General features: G+C 44.0%; 1 protein-coding gene and 1 long non-coding RNA gene across 3 annotated transcripts in view; one reads left to right on the plus strand and one right to left on the minus strand.

The window, feature by feature from the left end:
* Positions 1 to 5,021: 5,021 nt before the first annotated feature.
* LOC142046231 (uncharacterized) lies at positions 5,022 to 5,627 on the minus strand. Its single transcript, XR_012655125.1, has 2 exons — positions 5,117 to 5,627; positions 5,022 to 5,075 (listed from the first exon to the last, which is right to left on the minus strand). It is a non-coding gene; the product is annotated as an uncharacterized LOC142046231 (long non-coding RNA).
* A 2,642-nt stretch (positions 5,628 to 8,269) lies between these two features.
* The window catches only part of CEP76 (centrosomal protein 76), a 43,218-nt gene continuing 31,552 nt past the window's right edge, over positions 8,270 to 19,935 (plus strand). The window contains exons 1-4 of one of the 2 annotated variants that reach the window (XM_032789647.2): positions 8,270 to 8,398; positions 17,727 to 17,882; positions 18,347 to 18,428; positions 18,864 to 19,088. In XM_032789647.2, the coding sequence (XP_032645538.1) occupies positions 8,336 to 8,398; positions 17,727 to 17,882; positions 18,347 to 18,428; positions 18,864 to 19,088 (526 nt within the window). In that variant the 5' untranslated portion in view covers positions 8,270 to 8,335. Of the gene's footprint in view, positions 8,399 to 17,726; positions 17,883 to 18,346; positions 18,429 to 18,863; positions 19,089 to 19,935 lie in introns of those variants that run through there. The other variant, XM_032789656.2, reaches the window with a different exon arrangement.

Genomic DNA, 19,935 nt, shown 5'->3' on the forward strand with positions numbered 1-19,935 from the left:
AGAAAGGTATTCACCCATTGAAGCTCACGCTCCTAAACGGTCTGTTATCTATTAAGGTGCCACAGGATTCTCTGCTGCTTTTACCAGATCCAGACTAACACGGCTACCCTCTGCTACTGAGTTTGGTGCAGCAGGAGACTTAAATAGTGAAATCCGGCCTTTCTTACACCCCGCCCCCCCCCCCAAGTCTGTACACTCCACCCGATTTCCCAATACCCTCTCCATGGTCAATTAGTTACAGTAACTCCTCACTTAAAGTCATCCTGGTTAGTGTGTTTCATTAGAACATCAGAGTTGGAGGAGTGGGGGTTTGTGTTGATTGGATTGCATGCAGCCCTTGCGGGTTCTGAGGAGGGCAGTCAGGGGCAGGACATGGGTGGGAGTCAACGTGAGGACAGGCTGTTTTGGGAGGCACAGCCTCCCCTACCCAGCCCCCAATACAATTTTGCAACCCTGATGTGCAGGGCTGTTTTTAGGAAGTGCGGGGCCCAATTCAAACAGTTTAGATGGGGCCCCAACAGGGATGACTAAAAAAAAACACTTGAAAAAACACGTGGGGCTTGTACTCACCGGGTGGCGCTCTGAGTCTTCGTCAGCACTTTGGCGGTGGGTCCTTCGCTTGTTCTGGGTCTTTGGCAACCCTTCAGCGGCAGGTCCTTCAGTGCCGCCGAAGATCTGGAGCGAGTGAAGGACCCGCCGCTGAAGTGCCACCGAAGACTCGGCCGGTGAGTACAAGCCCCATGTGGTTTTTTTCTTGTGGTTTTTTTTTCTGTCTTCCCTGCTGGGGCCACGTCAAAACTGTTCAAATTGGGCCCCACACTTCCTAAAGTCGGCCCTGCCTTCACTCGCTCCAGGTCTTCGGCAGCACTGAAGGACCTGCGACCAAAGTGCCACCAAAGACCCAGTAGGGAACCAGTTAAGATTTTGGCAGCTCATAACGAGTGGGGTCCTGCAGGGATCAGTTCTGAATAAATTTCTGTTCAATATCTTCATTAAGGATTTAGATAATAGCATAGAGAGTACACTTATAAAGTTTGTGGGTGATACTAAGCCGGGAGGGGTTAGAAGCGCTTTGGAGGATTGGGTTAACTTTCAAAATAATCTGGACAAAGTGGAGAAATGGTCTGAAGCAAATAGCATGATATTCAATACGGAGAAATGCAAAGTACTCCATTTAGGAGGGAACAATCAGTTGCACACATACAAAATAGGAAATGACTTCCTAGGAAGGCATACTGTGGAAAGGGAGCTGGGGGTAATAGTGAGACACAAGCTAAATATGAGTCAACAGTGTAATGTTAGGGTCCCTGGAGCTAGGGTTAGGGGCCCACAGGTTGGGCCCCTGGAGCTGCAAAAAAAAGGGAACATCATTCTGGGATATATTAGCAGGAGTGTCACAAACAAGAAATGAGAAATAATTATTCTGCTCTATTCTATGCTGATTAGGCCTCAGCTGGAGTATTGTGTCCATTTCTGGGCGCCACGTTTCAGGAAAGATGTGGACAAATTGGAGAAAGTCCAGAGAAGAGCAACAAAAATGATTAAAGGCGTTGCCAACACAGAGTGCCCAAGGGGGGCAACAGCGGGGTTCGTTGCCCGGTGTGCGTCGCGCCAATGAACACACCAGGGTGGAGAAGCAGGCAAAGTTTATTTGAGATCTCAAAGCAGTGCAAGGAGACTGGGACGTCTCAGATCAAGCACACAGATACAAGCAGGCTCTTCCCTTTTATAGCCCAGTTGTTTACTGTAAAATTGTTCTTTTTGCTGACTAGCTCATCCCCGGCTCCCCGCTCCCTCTTCTGTCCAGCTGCAGTGTTCTGCTTGCTTAATCTTTCTTCCCCCTCGTTTCTGTTACAGGCAAGTACACCTTACCTGAAGCAGCCTTGAGCTAGTTTCAGCCTAGCCCCAGTCTGTTACAACAGAGAACTGGCTGCTGACACTACATTTTTGCAGCTGTTAGCACTTTAGGTTACACAAAGTGTCTAACATGGAGGAACATTGGTTCACTGAGGCCTGAAACAGGAGGGCTTCATTGACACTCGTAGTCTACCACCCTCCCAAGTTACCTAGGGTTATGCCCAGTGACACCAACAATTCCCTCCTTTGAGAACGCTCAACAAACTTTTGGCTGAGTTTTCTCATACTTTGAGGACAAAAAGCAATTAAGCTCTAGGGAGCTGGGGTCATTAATGAGGGGGTATAGTGGGATTTCCTGGGGAACGGGAGGTACAAATTCTATGTAGGAGTGCTTTACAGCAAGCAAGCAAGAGGAGAGTAATGATACACAACACCACACCAGTGAGCAGGAGGCAAACAATGCCTCTCCCTAGTCCGCCCAGGTTGGGTAACCAGCCCCATAGGGAATCAGAAATAGTGGGTTCCCTTTCCTGGGCCTTCCACTGTTCAAAAGCCTGTTTGGCTGACAGGATGTGCTTGTTAATATCCTGTGCATTTTCTGGGACATAAGTACAGCATTCATCCCCTATAAGGGCGCACACCCCGCCCTGTGAAGCCACACTTTCACCCGGAAAGTGTCCAAGTATGTCTCCATGATCACAGATCAGATGGTATTCCTAATGCGTCTGTAAGGGCAGTGGGCCAAGTCTGGTACTCAAGATCACTCCGAATGGCCATCAGCTGGTCATTCAGGAAATCCTGAATTGCTAAACATACTAGATCCCACTGCAATGCCTTCCCTGCCTCAGTGATATTCAATACCATCTTTCCTTGGTGCAGTACTATAATACATTTGTTTAACTATTCTCAGGTACTTTCAAAAGGCATTAACATTAATAGCATAGGAGGGGGTTACATTATTAGTCACTGGCATGGTTTCAATACGGGTAAAATTTCTAGTGGCAGAACAAACTCTTCAGGTACTCGTTATTTAAAATCCAATTAGAGGGAGCAATACATGCTGAAGGATTTATCCAGAACACAGGGCGCAGCCTGTAGAATAAACCCCAAAATCCAATTAATACCACATTCCCAAGCATGGGTCCCACAAATGTCCTCCCGCCAGTGTATAATTCTTTGTTTCTTCACCACGGTCAGTTCTTAATGTCCTTTCTAGTCAGGAATTCCTGACTTTGGCAATTTCAGTGCAGTGAGTATTCCTTCTTCTTTTTCCCAAAACAGTCGTGGTTTCAACATCCTTACAGGGGAGAGGTTACCAGCACTCACCCTGTAATGGTTTTGATTCTTCTAGAAAAATTCAAAAGGCACAGTAGATCTGTCAGTGGACAAGGGAGAGGTTACTAGCACTTCACCTTGTCTTTTCCCTGCTGTCCAGAAGGCACAGTGGAGCTAGAAGGAGAAATAGGCTAATCATCAGTAGGAGAATTCTCCTGAGGTGGAGGGGTCTTTTTTGCAGTGAGAATCATGGGTTTACAAGCAGTCAGTCCTTTGGCACTTCGCAGCAGTCGTGTTGTAGTCAGCAGGACTTAATAAGGGCCTTCCAGTGGGAGCCAAGCAGTCTTTCATTGGTGGACCTTTACATTGATCCAGTCTCCTGGTTCCAAGGAGTGGCAGGGCTGCCAGGGTCTTTGGGTAGCGCTTCTTTACCTGTGAGAAAAGAAACCTAACACATTTAATTAGTGCCTGGCAATGTTTTGCAAACCTTATAGCTGTTTGGGCACATTTAAGCCCTCCTTTTCCGGGCTGTCAGCCAAGTCTTAACTATGAGCAGTGTCCTTGAATGGAGTCAGTGTCTTATCTATAGCCTGAGCTTGCTAGCTATTTTTTTTCCAGTTAACTTTTGTTCTTTTGTCCTTTTTCCCTTCTTGGCTTCTTTTGACCTACAAAGGAAACTTTCTACTTTTCACTCAAACACATTTTTCCCAACAATGAACACAGAAACATTGCCATTATACAGTACATTAGTCTTATTATTCATGTATGCCACATATACCCTTCCACTAAAATAACCTTATTACAGAACTTTGGAGCAACAAGCTAGAACAGCATACCCACTTTGATGAGTTTACTTCAATTACAACTTCTTTGGCCAATGAAGTTTCTTTTTCTACTTAAGCAAATCCCATGTTAGACTTGAGTCCTTGCTTTTCAGTATATTACATTTTCTTGATTCCAAACCGACCATCCCATGAAAAACACTAAACACAACAATTCCGGCCACAAGACAAACACCACAAGACAAACCATAGAACACAAAACATAATTCCTGTTGTGCCAGTAAATGCATGGTACATTGAATGCTGTTCAGCTGGCATCAGTTTTCTCTGATTATCTGAAAGACAAAAACCAGAGGTCTACCCTCCTGGGCAGTCAATCATCACTTAAAATGTACAAATACCCTTGTTGACTTCAGGCAAAACAGAGGAATTACCCCATATTTTCTTGTATGTGTTTCATAGGCAGCCCAGGTTTCAGTGGCTCCTACCTTATCAGTTAGATAATTTGCATTAATACAGATGCTTTCTGGCTTGCTTTTTACTTTTAACTCCTGCTTTCAAACACTGAAAGAAAACATCACCACTTATAGTGCCCTTAGAGCCTAATAACATTTCAATTACATAACACTATATACATTCTTCAGTTAATTCAACTAAATTATTCATAGACAAATGATTGCAATCCAATAATTTCTTTGCCTGAATTTATTTACAAACATTTCAAAGACACCAAGAACTTTCCTCTTTAGCATTTTTATAAAGTTCAACTGCTGTTTCCTCCGGCAACTACAGAGTTAACTTCTCACTCATCCTTAAATCAGCTGCTTGTCTCCCAGCAGCCACTGTTATCAACTCAAATCACCATTCCAAGTTTTGTTGTGGGTATTTGAAATCCCCATGCTTACACTTACTTACTCCTTCCTTCCACTACACCCTCAAAATTTTCCAAACTGTTTTCCAATCTCTCTGTCTGTTGCCTGCCTGCCTGGGCCCGATCCTGCTTTTCTCACTGAACCGTCCCTTCCCTGGGCACCAACTTGTTCCACTACCAGTTTAGCTAGGAGGGTGGGCTTCTCAACTAGCCCCCACCCCTCCTGGTCTCTTCCCTTAAACATTCTTACTCACAAGACTACCCGAGTCCTCCCTCGTGAGGCTTGCCACCTGGGCAAAAACACATGGCCCATTGGGTAAAGGCCATTTACTTAACAGATAATCCAATCCCCTTTAGAGGGTTTACCCAGAGACCCACCCATCTGTCTGCTGACACTCAAATAGAAAAGAGAATTATACAGAGAGCAGAGGGAATTACAGTCTAAGCCAGGTTTCCCACTCCTATACACTGACCGCTACAGGGGACAGGACAGAAGGATCTCAATTCTACCTCAGAGCTTCATCGCATGCAATGGCTTCCACTCTGAGGAATTACGAACGAGAGGTTCAGTTCTGCCCACACACCTAACGCCCAAATGAACAGAGCAGAAAAACATTAACCGGTTAACCAGAACAGAACCAGATAGTGCACCAGAACCAGATAAGAGGCCGGCCCCCAAGCAGAACCACATAGTATTTCCTTATTGTATTAGGGCTCACCTTATCGGAGCACGAACCCCAGGGGCTTTGGAGAAGTGAGGAAGAGGGGTTAAGCACTCCAGTGGCATGTCACACCCCAAAAGCATATTTTAAGTCCGTATAAATATTAACCTTTTTCCCTTGCATACCGTCTGGATGCTCTCTAAATCTCTTTGCAATATCCTTTGCACATTGTGACATGAAAACCATTTTAACCATCTCCTTTCCATGATCAGTTTCAGGATTCAGATTCCCATGCTTTCTAATTTCACAAATCAGTCGAGCACAAAAGTCAGAGGGGTGCTCGTCTGGACACTGTCTTTCATCTTCTGTTATGAGTATCTAATAACTGATTTACATTTGCCCAAATGGGCACATGAGTGAAAATGATTATACAGAACATTTTTTCCACTACCTCAGGATTGTCTCATAAGTGAGGCATAGTGCATTGCCAGTTAAACAAATCTGAAGTTGCAAACAGGGTAGGGGTAAAACCCATCCCATGTCCCCCAGCAACCAGTGGAACCAGATAAGTTCTCAACAGGGCTTGTAATATCAGGGGTGTCTCAGAAACATTCTTCCTCATGGAGTTACATAACCTAGTGGGGTCCACAAGGGCGAGGACAAGGGCTGCTGTAATATTGGAGTGTTAGAAAAGCAGTCCCTGGCCAAGTTTGCGAAAGGCTGGCTGGAGGCTGCACAGAGGGAGTGAGGCTGCCTGATTCCTCTGAAGATGAGGGAACATCACTCTGAGCTCCCCCTTGGTTCTCCTCTGTCCCTGAACTGTCCCTAACCTGCTTTTGAATCCTTGCACTCCACCAGACAGGGGGAAGAACAGGAACAAAATTGTCCTCCTCCCGGTGCGGCTCCGGGGCATGTGGTGGAGGATTGTTACAAGAGCTCTCTATACAAACAGCTTCAGAAGCTACCCGTTCGCAGACAAAACAGGAGTAATTGAAGGATCGTGTTATAATAAAGTGATCCTTCCAGTGGCCACCTTTCCTGATCCTCTACTTGATATTGAGGCCAGTCTACTGTTACAGACCTTTTTCAGTTTATTCTTAGTCATCGGATCCGATCCAAACACCTTCCAATTCACTAGAATGCATTCTAAGGGTGTACACTCTACCTGCCGCCCCATACCATGCCCTTGACCCATTATATGCTAATACACCAGTAGCTAATGGGAATTACAATGAGTGGGCGTCCCCAGCCTCGGGCCAAAGTCCAGAACACTAGACTGTTCCTACCTTATCCAAGGGACTGGTTCCTCACTGTCGCCCGCAACTGCCTCTCCACTACTCGAGTGCGTTGCACCATTGTGCCCTCCGGAGTCGGTCAAACCGTGTCTCCGCTGAGGCCCCCGATTAAGTCACTGGTACGCGCTGAGCATCGATCGTCGCCGCAATCCGTCAACCACCAGGAGGGATCCGGGCAAGCTAATTTTCAGCCTCGAGCCCCACATTGGGCGCCAAGAACTGTTGCCGGCACAGAGTGCCCAAGGGGGGCAACAGCGGGGTTCGTTGCCCGGTGTGTGTCGCGCCAACGAACACACCAGGGTGGAGAAGCAGACAAAGTTTGAGATCTCAAAGCGGTGCAAGGAGACTGGGACGTCTCAGATCAAGCACACAGATACAAGCAGGCTCTTCCCTTTTATACCCCAGTTGTTTACTGTAAAATTGTTCTTTTTGCTGACTAGCTCATCCCTGGCTCCCCCCTCCCTCTTCTGTCCAGCTGCAGTGTTCTACTTGCTTAATCTTTCCTCCCCCTCGTTTCTGTTACAGGCAAGTACACCTTACCTGAAGCAGCCTTGAGCTAGTTTCAGCCTAGCCCCAGTCTGTTACAACAGAGAACTGGCTGCTGACACTACATTTTTGCAGCTGTTAGCACTTTAGGTTACACAAAGTGTCTAACATGGAGGAACATTGGTTCACTGAGGCCTGAAACAGGAGGGCTTCATTGACACTCGTAGTCTACCACCCTCCCAAGTTACCTAGGGTTATGCCCAGTGACACCAACAATTCCCTCCTTTGAGAACGCTCAACAAACTTTTGGCTGAGTTTTCTCATACTTTGAGGACAAAAAGCAATTAAGCTCTAGGGAGCTGGGGTCATTAATGAGGGGGTATAGTGGGATTTCCTGGGGAACGGGAGGTACAAATTCTATGTAGGAGTGCTTTACAGCAAGCAAGCAAGAGGAGAGTAATGATACACAACACCACACCAGTGAGCAGGAGGCAAACAATGCCTCTCCCTAGTCCGCCCAGGTTGGGTAACCAGCCCCATAGGGAATCAGAAATAGTGGGTTCCCTTTCCTGGGCCTTCCACTGTTCAAAAGCCTGTTTGGCTGACAGGATGTGCTTGTTAATATCCTGTGCATTTTCTGGGACATAAGTACAGCATTCATCCCCTATAAGGGCGCACACCCCGCCCTGTGAAGCCACACTTTCACCCGGAAAGTGTCCAAGTATGGGCATTTATGCTACACGCAGGGGGCAAGTTTTTTGTTTTTTTGCAATAGCAGTTTCGTACACTCCACTGCCCACCAGTAACTGCGGGCCGTAGCACATTGCTACAGAGAGCAGCTTCCCGCGCCGTCGCCGACGGAGAGCCTCGTTTCCATCAGGCGTTTGAGTGCGGCAGCCTCCCGCCCTAGCTGTGCGCCAGTTCGAAAAGCGGTTGCGTAGGTAGGGGAGCGCGCGGCCGCCGAGCGTGGTGGGCGGGGCGGGGCGGGGCTGGGCGAGAGGCGGCAGCGCGAGGAGTCGCGCGGGGGGTTCATGGGAGAGGACGGGTCCGGGCTGGGTACTGTGCAGGGCGAGTGTCCCGTAGGTGCTGCCGTGCTCGGGGTTTGCCATGGCGCTGCCCCCGGAGAAAGTCTCGGAGCTGAAGCAGATCATCCGGCAGCAGCTGAGCAGGGTGAGGGGCGGCGGGACCGGCGAATAGCTTCCCCCTCCGCCGTTGGAAGCGCGCGTGCTGGGTCAGCTGATGCCAGGGCTTTGCTCTGCGCGTGTGGGGGGGCTCGTGCCACTGCCAGCTTAACTGTGTGTGTGTGTGTGTGTGTATACACAGCCATTCAACGCCGTTCCGGGGTAGGCACGTGCCCCCACCCACGAGCCAGCCTGCAACCACGAAGGGAGCTAGTGTATCCCGTGGTTTGTACCTCACCACAATCACAATTTGGTGGTTCTGTGGAGGAGTTATCTGCACCTTCTATGCGTTGCCCAAATGGGGTTAAGTGCTGCCTGCTGCCTACGGGAAGACAGTGCCTGGACTTTTTCATTGTGTCTTCAATCACGTCTTCGATAGGAATATTGCAAGCAGTCCGTGGCTTGAGCCAGTGAGTGCTGGCAGCTTTTCCATTTGCCTGTATTCTTGACGTGTGTATCTGGAAAGGCTTTCTGGATTTGAGTTGGGAGAGAGGGAGTGATTTGATGTCTAGGTGTATGAGTCATTCCAGAGTAGCCAGGATCTTGTTGGACCACAGCAGCATCTCACTTGATGTTGACTGGCACAATGCTTTCCAAAATGGAGAGCCCCTAGTATTGGTTGGTATTGATTTGAGAGAACCACTAACAATCCTGAGTGTGACATTGATTTCGGTGTCAACAAGATTGATGTGGAAGCTCTTGTATACAAACTGGGGCACAATACTCTACTGTTGCCAAGACCAGAGCTTGTACTGATGTTTGAAGCATGTGTGCATGTCATCCCCGAGATGTGCCAGTGAGCTTTTGGATGATGATAGCCCTTGTCTTTATCTTCTTATTGGTGTTATCAAGGTATTGGCGATAGTTCAGCATCTACTTGAGGGTAACTCCAAGGTACCCTGGGTTGTAGTCATGTGGTGGAGGCAGATCACAAAAGTCCACTTTGAGTGGCACTTTGGTATGTTTGTTCACATAGAAGGCAGAGCATTGGGTTTCAGTTGCCAAGTTTTGAAATAGTCTCAACTGTTTGGAGGTCATTGTTCATCACCTTTTCTATGGCCTTTAGAGAGACGCTTGCATTGCTAGGGCAATATTATTTGCATGGCTGAATTTAAGGGATGATGTGACCAGATTCTCACTGGTGTAGAAATCGAATAGTGCAGACAGATCTCTGTGATTGGCTGGCAGATTTACCAAGACGTACAGTGAATCTTGAGTTACTTAGCATCTCGATGATGAGTTTGATGGTTGATTGGCATGAGAAAGCTTCAACAGAAGATGTTTGTGCCATACAGTATCGTATGCAGAAGACAGATCAATGAATGCTGCTGCTTTTAATTAATGCTGATAGCTGGGTTTTATGTAGTTAGTTAAGACCAGCACCCAGTCACACTAATTGTGACCATTTCTAAATCCGGCCTGCTCTTGGGGCACCAGTTGCTGCAGTATCTGCTGTAACCTTTGAAGTAGGAGCTGCTCCAACATTTTATAGCAACTGCTAAGTGCTGCTGGCTTTTTGGGTCAGTGGCCTGTTTTCCAGGCTTCAGAATGACTATGATCTTAGCCCCCTTTCCACTCTCTTGATATTGTACCGGAAGAGTGGATGTTGCTGAAGAAGACTACTAGCCACTTTTGGACCAAGTTTTTTCAGGAATTCTGGATATATTTTGTCCATTCCTGCTGCTTTCCTGGACTTAGTGTTGGAAAGACCGTTGTCCACTTAATCTACTGTGTAGAGGACAGAAAAAGATGAAGGTTCCGAGGAGCAGATGACAGCCTTTGTGTGATTTACTCTGTAGTGCATAAACACAATGAATGTAATCAAATTGGCGACTGAACCTCCTTATGGGTTCACCTGGTCAGAAAAGCAATGGCTCTGGTCACTGAGTGATTTCAAATAAACAGCCTCCCAATAAGTTTCTTGCCTCAGGGTTTGTTTTAAAAGTGAGGTTTTTCTTTCTACTCCCCCTTTGTTAGGGCAAGTATCTGCTTGCCTAATTATTCCCCCCTTCCAACATCTGTTTATTATTCCTTCATCTTGTTTCTCTTCTCCTCTCTGCTCGATTAGTCTTTTCCTGGGCTTGCTCCATCTGTGTCTCTATCTTTTATTTTTTATTTTATTTTTTTTAAATATATCACAAAAAATGCCAAGCTCAGACTGTTTTTCTCTCTTCTCAATCTTTGGGAGAGCTGGAAAGGTCATAGGCCATAGAGAAAAGCTGTGATTTCAGTTATGTGAAGTAAGACAGAGTGGGTAAGGTGGAGAGAGAAAGAGAGGTTGCTGCAAAAGACAGGATCTTAAGAGAAGACTCTTGCACCATCCACTACCAAATTGTATAACAGGACAGAGAAGGCTAGTGGTAGATAAGTGAAAGGGATTGAGAGTAGGAAAAGACAAGGTCTTTGAGGTAAATTGGAGAAAATTAATAGAGGGCCTAATTTTTTCTTTTAAAGATGATAAAGTTTGAACTGGATGTTGGAACAAATGAGAACTGTGAATCTTATTTATAGGTATTTCTGTGGTACTTAGCACAAGAGAATCAGAGTACTTCACCTACACTAATTAGTTTAGCCTTACACTGTACCTGAGAGATTGGGAAGTATATTTATCCCAACTTTATAGTTCAGGAACTAAAATACAGAGATTAAGTAACTTCCATATGGTCACACAGGAAGTCTGTGATGGAACCAGCACCAGATCTCATGAATCCCAGCCTAGTCCCTTGAACACAAGACCGTCCTCATAGGGACGAGGGTATACTAGACACAATGTGTGGGCAGAACTCTGGAGTTTGAGACACAAAATGATACAAAAGCATGGATAAGATTTCATAATGGTCAGATTTGTAGATATTTGGGAGGAGGAGAGTTCAAGGTCTGGAATGCTGTCAAGATGATGGACAGGGAAGCCACATAGTTGAGGCTTGGTTTACGCTTGAGTTTTACCAGTATAGCTATTTTAGACAGGGAATGAGGTTTGTTTGTTTTTTTGTCTCTTTTTACTGAAACACTTACACTGGTAAAGGCCTTATTGTATATGCAGTTATGCAAGTGTAAAGGTGTATTAAACCAGTATAGTTATTTCCTTACCTGAATGGGAATAACTATAACAGTATTTAGCATCTTTTTACTGGTAGAACTGCTGCCACACTAAGGGGTAATAAAGCTTTAACTATGCTAATATAGTTGATTCCTGAGTCAAGGGGGGGAATAGAAATGAGTCTGAAGATACTGCTTTTGTCCAGAAGTACTTCTGTCTTGAAATAGTCATCTAAAAGAAATGTAGAGGAAGCTGCATGTTAACTTAAAGTGGAGAGGGTGAACAGAGGAGAGTCGTTAAACTTGAATCACCATTTTATCTTAAGAATGTTTAATATGGTCATACTAGGTCAGAACAGTGGTCCATCTAGCCCAGTATCCTATCTTCTGACAGCATCCAACGCTAGGTGCTTCAGAGGGAATGAACAGAATAGACAATTTTTGAGTGATCCATTCCCAGCTTCTGGCAATCAGACTCTAGGGAGATCCAGAACATGGGGTTGCATCCCTGACCATCTTGGCTAATATTTGTTGATGAACTTATCCTCCATGAACTTATCTAATTATTTTTTGAACCCATTTATACTTTTGTCTTTCAACGTCCCCTGGTAGCAAGTTCCACTGGTTGACTGTGCGTTGTATGAAGAAGTATTTCCTTATGTTTGTTTAAATGTACTGCCTAGTAATTTCACTAACTTTCTAGTTCCTGTGTTATGTGAAGGGGTAAATAACACTTCCCTATTCACTCTTTCCGCAGCTTTCCTGGTTTTATAGACCTCTATCATATCCCCTCTAAGTCGTTTCTTTTCTAATATGAACAGTCCCAGTCTTTTTAAGTTCTCCTCGTACAGAAGCTGTTCCATACCCTTAATAATTTTTGTTGCCCTTCTCTGTAACTTTTCCAGTTTAGTATGTCCTTTTTTGAAATAGGAGAGACAGAACTGCTTGCAGTATCCAAGGTGTGGGTGTACCATGGATTTATATAGTGGAACTATGATATTTTCTGCATTTTTATCTTTCCATTTCCTAATGGTTCCTAATATTGTATTAGCTTTTTTGACTGCTGCCGCACACTGAGCAGATGTTTGCAGAGAACTATCCACGATGACGCCAAGATCTTTCTTGAGTGATAACAGCTAATTTAGACCCCATCATTTTCTATGTATATTTAGGATTATATTTTCCAACATTGATTACTTTGCGCTTATCAACGTTGAATTTCATCTTCCATTTTCTTGCCCAGTCACTCAGTTTTGTAGGATCCCTTTGTAACTCTTTTCAGTCAGCTTTGGACTTGCCTATGTTGATTAATTTTGTATCGTCTGAAAACTTTGCCACCTCACTTTTTACCCCCTTTTCTAGGTCACTTACAAATATGTTCAACAGCACAGGTCTCAGTACAGATCCTTGGGGGACCCCTTTATTTACCTGTCTCCATTGTAAAAACTGACCATGTGTTCCTACCCTTTGCTGCTTATATTTTAACCAGCTACTGATCCTTGAGAACTTTCCTCTTATCCCATGACTGCTCACTATTCGTATGAGCCTTAGGTGTGGAACCTTGTCAAAGGCTTTGTGAAGTCCAAATACATTATAGCTTTCTGATCACCCTTGTCTGCATGCTTGTTGATGCCCTCAGAAAATTCAAATAGATTGATGAGGCATGTTTGCCCTTTACAAAAGCTGTGTTGACTCTTCCTCCACTACTTCTGGGGGGATTCTGCATCACTGCACATGCACAGAATTCATGTCCCCACGCAGATTTCTTTGCTTCTCTGCAGGAAAAAAATCTTCTGATGGGGAAGCAAAGGGAAACCCATGAGTGATCATGTGCCCCTCCCCAGCAGTCAGGCAGGTTGGTTCAGGCAGCTGGTAGAGAGATAAATCACCACTAGCATTTTTCTCACTGAGGCCACGTCTACACTACGGGATAATATCGAATTAGCTAAAATCGTTTTTATAAAACTGATATTATAAATTCGATTTCATGCGGCCACACTAGGCACAGTAATTCGGTGTTGTGCATGCATGGTCCGAGGCTAACGTCGATTTCTGAAGCGTTGCGTTATGGGTAGCTCTTCCATAGCTATCCCATAGTTCCCGCAGTCTCCCCCGCCCCTTGGAATTCTGGGTTGAATCATTATTGTCGTGAGTGGTTCTGGGTAAATGTCGTCAGTCATTCCTTCCTCCAGGAAAACATCAGGTGACAATCTTTTCACGCCGGTTTTCCCTGGATTGCCCTGGTTGACGCCATAGCACGGCAACCATGGAGCCCGTTCAGCTTTTTTTTGTGTCCCGGCAGTATGTGTCTTGATGCGCGGACAGGAGGCGCATACTCAGCGCTACACAGCAGCATTCACTTGCTTTTGCATTGATAGCAGAGATAGTACCAGTCGTTTGTCGTCTTCTATGCCAGAATAACTGCAAGTGAAATGAGGTATTTCTTTCCCCTTTGTACTGTCTACTGCTATATAGTGTGGTGCCCCTGGCTTGAGGGTCGTTGCGGGGGCCGCATCGCAAAGAAATTGGGATTGATTCCCGAGTTCAATCCTTTCCCTTATGGTTTCTAAGAAATAGAGTCAGTCCTGCTAGAAAAGGGGCCAGTGTATTAGAGGTACCGTGTATCGAGGCACTCAGGTGCTCCGTCGATCAGTATCACGTGGGTTGCCCCTGCAATCAACCCCACCCGTTGCTTCCTTCTCCCCCCACTTCCTGGGCTACCGTGGCAGTGTCCTGCCTTTGTGTCATGATAGTAATAAAGATGCAGTGATAGAACACTGATTAGATGACATAAAATGAGGGGAGGCGCCTTCCCGGCGCGTATGATTAGTCCAGGCGGAACATTAAGCGGTGTGGGGGAGGAGCCTGTCATTGCTGCTGCTACTGACAGTCCAGGCCAATTACAGATCTTTTTCTTTACACAGGAAAGGGGGGCTGATTGAAGCTAGTCCCGAGTGACTTGCGCAGGACAATTACTTAGCCGTTCTGATTACTATCTTGTGTGGATTACTGGGAGTATACTAGGTCTTCCCATTTTTACCCTGGCGCCACCCAGACCTCTACCTAATGGTCAGCAGGACACTCACGTGCTGATGCGATCGATGTGATATCAGTCCATATTTCACATCTACCCATACTGGGTAGGGGAGGAGGTAGGGAATACTGCTGCTTCACTGCTGCAGCAGTCGCGTTACCAGCAGCATTCAGTAACATAGGGTGACATTGGAAGTAGCTACAGGGAATGAATTTCTTTCCCTTCTTCTTGTCATGTGGTGGGGGAAGAAACTGCAGGAGACTGTTCCCCTGAACCACACCAGACACTGATGTTTTGAACTACAGACATGGGAGCACATCAGCCAATGGAAATCGCAAATGACTTTTCAGTAGTCCTGTGACTGTGGGAATAAGGCTGAGCTCAGTACCGCGGGGTGACCCATCGGCCATGAGCGATCCTTCTATCTTCTGCTTCCCGTTAGGCTTGTGCACGCACGTGTTGTATCTGGAATTATATTTTTCAAACCTTTAGTCTGTTTCTGTAACGGAGTCCTGAATCGACACAGATTTGTTCCTGGCGCCGATACACAGAATCAGAGATGACCAGTATCTCCCGTTCGTCCATGATGGGCTCTTTTTGCGATTTGAGACTGCTCCCACCGTGCGCTGATCGAGCTTCTCACTGCAGAGGCACAGGAAATGTATTACTCAAAGGTGTTTTTTATTTTACGGGCTTTCCTGTTTTACCTGCCCGCTGAATCGAGTTCTAGATTTGCTTCCAGATATGACGTGTTATCATTGGTAGACTTTTGCACTTGTGGGATACGCCCGAGCCAATAACGTCGATTTCCGTCCACACTAACCGTAATCCGATATGTTAATATCGAATTTAGCGCTACTCCTCTCGTCGGGGAGGAGTACAGAAATTGATTTAAAGAGCCCTTTATATCGATATAAAGGGTGTTGTAGTGTGGATGGGTACAGCGTTAAATCGATATAATGCTCTTTAAATCGATTTAAACGCGTAGTGTAGACCAGGCCTGACTGGCAGGCTTCCTGCTTCTGATGTACTTTAAATATTTTTGCTTTAGTTTTTGGGTCTTTTGCCAGTTGCTTTTCTTTTTTGGCCTGTATAATTATATTTGTTACAGTTGACTTGCCAGGGTTTATGCTCCTTTCTATTTTTCTTGGTAGGATTTGACTTCAAATGTTTAAAGGGTGCCTTTCTCTCTCTAACTGCTTCTCTTACTCTGTTTAGCCATGGTGCCATTTTTTTGATTCTCTTACTGTTTGTTTGTTTGTTTTTTTAAATATGGATTTAGTTTGAATTTCTGTTACAATGTTTTTAACTTGTTCCTATGCAGCTTGCAGGCATTTCACTTTTGTGACTGTTTCTTTTAATTTCCATTTAACTAGCTTTCTAATTTTTTTTTGTTCCGCTTTTTGAAGTTAAATTATACTTTTGTGGCTTTCTTTCAGATTTCCTTCCCTTCACCAGGATGTTAAATTTTTAATTACATTACAGTCACTGTTACTGAGTGGTTCAGCTTTTATTCACCTCTTGGATCAAATCCTATTATCCATCTAGGACCAGAGCTGTCCCTTGAGTAGGGCAAATCGGGGCAACTACCTTGGGCCCTCCGCTTGGGGTGGGGGGGGAGGGCTGTCCTGATATTTAGCCCTTTGTCCTGCATCCCAACTGATGTAGGATTTGGGTGCCATTTGTCTTGATATTTAGATAGTCAGTATGGAGTTACCTGAAATCCTCCATTATTATTGGGAACATAGAAGTGCTTTCAATAGAGAGAGGAAGCTCAGTGTACTCAAGTATTGTTTATTGGTTTTAATGACTGCTGACAAATTATCATCAAATGAAAATCATTATATATACAATTTGTAAGTGAAGGTTAAAGGTAGCTGCAAAATTACCACTGTAATGTGGGGAAGTATTTTGGGATTTCTCCTGTTTTTGGAAACTGGTGATGACCATTCTCCCCACAATCAAAATGGAAAATGTGTACTGTATTACTGTTTCATCTGGACTGCTGTGTGTTTGCAGGATTGTTAATTTTAATCCACTACTATGCTGTTGAGAAGTGTATAGTTCTAAGAGCACTGTACTTTCATTGAGGGATGTGGCTTATTTAAATATTATAGGAGTATCAAAAAGTAGTGTTCTTAGATCCTGTCAGAGATTGGGTAGATTGTTGTACAGGATGTAATATAAAGTTACTCCTGGTGTGGAATTCTGCACCAAAAAATGAAAAAAAATGTGCACAATATTTTAAAATTCTGCATATATTATTTGTCAAAATATTACAATATAATCACACCAGTTTCAATTATTTTTAGTCATTTTATTTCAAAATACTTGTCAGCAAGTATGTCTGTAACAGTACAGAAAACACAAAAGATTCAGGAAATGTTTTTTGACAAATAGATTCCTTACTAGGCATATTAATACAGAACTCCGAGTAATAATTCATTTAAACTAAAATACAGAACCATATTTCCTGCACACCTCAGAAAAAATGCGAAGGCTTGGGAGAGTCAAGGGTAATGGAGGGGGAAGTAAATTGCTGGGGAGGAGCCCTGGGTGTGAACTTGGAGGGTTGTTGGGTATGCATGGGAAAAGGTATGGAACAGGTTTTTTGGGGAGGAGGTAGGGAGGGATTTTTGGGGAGCTTCCCCCATGCAGACGCTGGATGACCCCTAGCCTCTCCCATTCAGTCAGGCACATCTGTCCCTGTCTCTGTGTGTCTCTGTGCCCTCATCCAGCCACTGTCCTATCCTTCATAGCTTTGCACGCCCTTCTTCATCTCCATGTGTCTGTGTGCTCCTTTCCAGCCACCCTGTGTCCCTGTACCCACTCCCCTGTCCCTGTATAGCTCTGCGCTCCTTCACCATCGCAATGTTTCTCTGTGCCCTCACTCAATCACCCTCTGTCCTTGTCTCCCTGTACCCCATCCCCATGTGTCTCTGCTCCCCAGGTCCCTGTGCTCCACTCCCATTGAGCCCTTGCCCCAGTTCATCTTCCCCTACTAACCCTTATGAGCCCCTGTCTGACCCCTGACCCCCGTACCCCCAACCCTACCCTGTCTGTTTCCGCATAGCTTGGAGCTGCTGCTGTTTTTGCACCACAGTACCCTTTGGTGGGCAAAAGGTAGACTGCAGCAACATTTTGGCAGAAGTTTTTTTCTATGCAAAAATCTGCAGGGCTCATTAATTGTCCATGTGTGCAATAGCGCAGAATTCTCCCAGGAGTAATAAAGTGTTCTGTTTAGATGGATGTCCATGGCAGAATCCGAGAAGTACTTGCTGAGACTATACGCGAAGAATTAGCACCCGAGCATCAACAGTTATCCGCAGAAGATCTGATGAAAGCCCTAAGACGACGAGGAATCATTGATGATGTTATGAAAGAACTTACATTTGTAACCGTGAGTAGCTTTTGAAAAAGAAAATATGTGAAATCAGAAAATATCATCATCTTAGCACTGTGGAAATTCTTTCACTAGAGAGTGAAAGCTCAATGCACTCAAATGTCACTTACATTAGCTTTAATAACTGCTACCAGATTGTTAGCAAATCAGTTTAACGTTTACTCTGATGTCATTGAATGACACTATTGTTTCTTAAAATCAGTTGAAGTTATGTGTACAGTATTGAACCATCCAGTCGGATGGAAGGTCCTAGCCACTCACGAGAAGGGTGGTGTTGGAGGCATTGTAGGGTTGTGAGTGAGGGATTCTCAGGGTTTCAAGAGCGTAATGCATCCGACGAAGTGGGTTTTCACTCATGAAAGCTCATGCTCCAATATGTTTGTTAGTCTATAAGATGCCACAGGACTCCACTGCATTTTCTTCCTTGAGTCTTTAAAAATGCATTTTAACTATAATTCTAGGATATGAATGACAGAGAGATGGCTTCAACTCCGAAACCTTCTACACATTTTGTTGACAGACAAGCTCCAGTATTGCAAAAAAGTATGTTTTTGTTAATTTAATATCTTGTTCATAGTTCCATAAGAAATATGAGATTTTACTTACAAGATGTAAGGTTAACTATAGGAACTTAATGAAGTTTTTTATTGTGTTTTAGGAATTCAGTTAAAATAATTACTATAATGTACAGAAAGCAAAAGGCTTTCCTGTTCTTATTAAAAGGAAATAAAACAGTGTAAATAGAAGAAAGATATGCCATGTAAGCAGCAGCAGCAGCAGCAACAATAACAACAAATCACACATTTTAGTATAAATTGAAATGTTTGCTAAATATTTTAAGAACCAGTTTTATCCATTCTTCCAAACACTTCCTGTGGAAGTATATCTTGTGATCTCTTTTATTAGTTTACTGATGTTTTAAAAACATTTCTTAAGACCTGTTGGCAGTTTCTTCACATTTATTGCTACACTTTGCAGCTAACATTGACCCAACACGGAGGTATCTTTACCTTCAGGTTTTGGGTGGAAAAGCTTTTCTGGAACATCTGCAAGAACCTGAACCTTTACCTGGTCAAATTTGTTCTACCTTCACTCTGTGTTTGCACTTTCGAAACCAACGTTTCCGCTCTAAACCTGTCCCATGTGCCTGTGAACCAGATTTTCATGATGGTTTTTTACTTGAAGTACACAAGGATAGCCTAGGTAAGGAACACCGTAAGTCTGAAAATAATGTCATGTATTGTGCTAACCTGATGGAGTTGTTTCAGATTATTTGATATTATTTTGATCAATAATATAGCAAATACAAGTGACAAGTATTCATTTCTGATACTTTATTTTTTCAAAACTACATTCATCTAATTATGATTTAGTTGGAAATGTGAGGATTGTTTGTGACCATTGCAATAATTTTTGAGTATTTATGATATCAGAATTAAAACATGTAGATGGATTAGATCACATTAGAGGTGGCTAAGTTAATTATATTAGCCTGTCAATACAGATGGTGGCTACTGCCACATCTATTGTTGGCTGTAGGCTTTGGTACAGTAATGCCAATTCCTTTCCTAAAGGGGTACAAAAAGAATCTCTTAACTTAGGAAGAACAGTCAAAATATGTTGAAAAAGGAGTTTAATGGGCAAGATTATTACCATGTTGTAAACCTCCAAAATATTTTAATTGAAATAACAAGATGAAACAGGATGTATGTCATGCTGGAATATTGCTGTACCTTGACTGTATAGTTCAAGGCTAGAAGCTTTGAAGCCACTCAGACTAGACATATTCCATTGTCCTATTGAAAATATTAGAAGGCCCTATCATTAATTTTATAATGTATCAAAATAACATATAGTTCTTTTGTTAAAATAGTCAGATAGTAAAACAGCAGATGAAGAGTCCACATTCATGCATGCAGTGGTATAAATGAAAACATAGGAACATAAGAGTTGTACCACATTAGATCAGTGGTTCACCTATGTTACCAGATGCTTCAAAAGAAGATATTAGAAAGCCCATACAAGATTATTATGGAATAACCTGACCACA

The sequence above is a fragment of the Chelonoidis abingdonii genome, chromosome 2 (assembly GCF_003597395.2).
Source record: "Chelonoidis abingdonii isolate Lonesome George chromosome 2, CheloAbing_2.0, whole genome shotgun sequence".
In the NCBI taxonomy this organism is placed as follows: domain Eukaryota; kingdom Metazoa; phylum Chordata; order Testudines; family Testudinidae; genus Chelonoidis; species Chelonoidis abingdonii.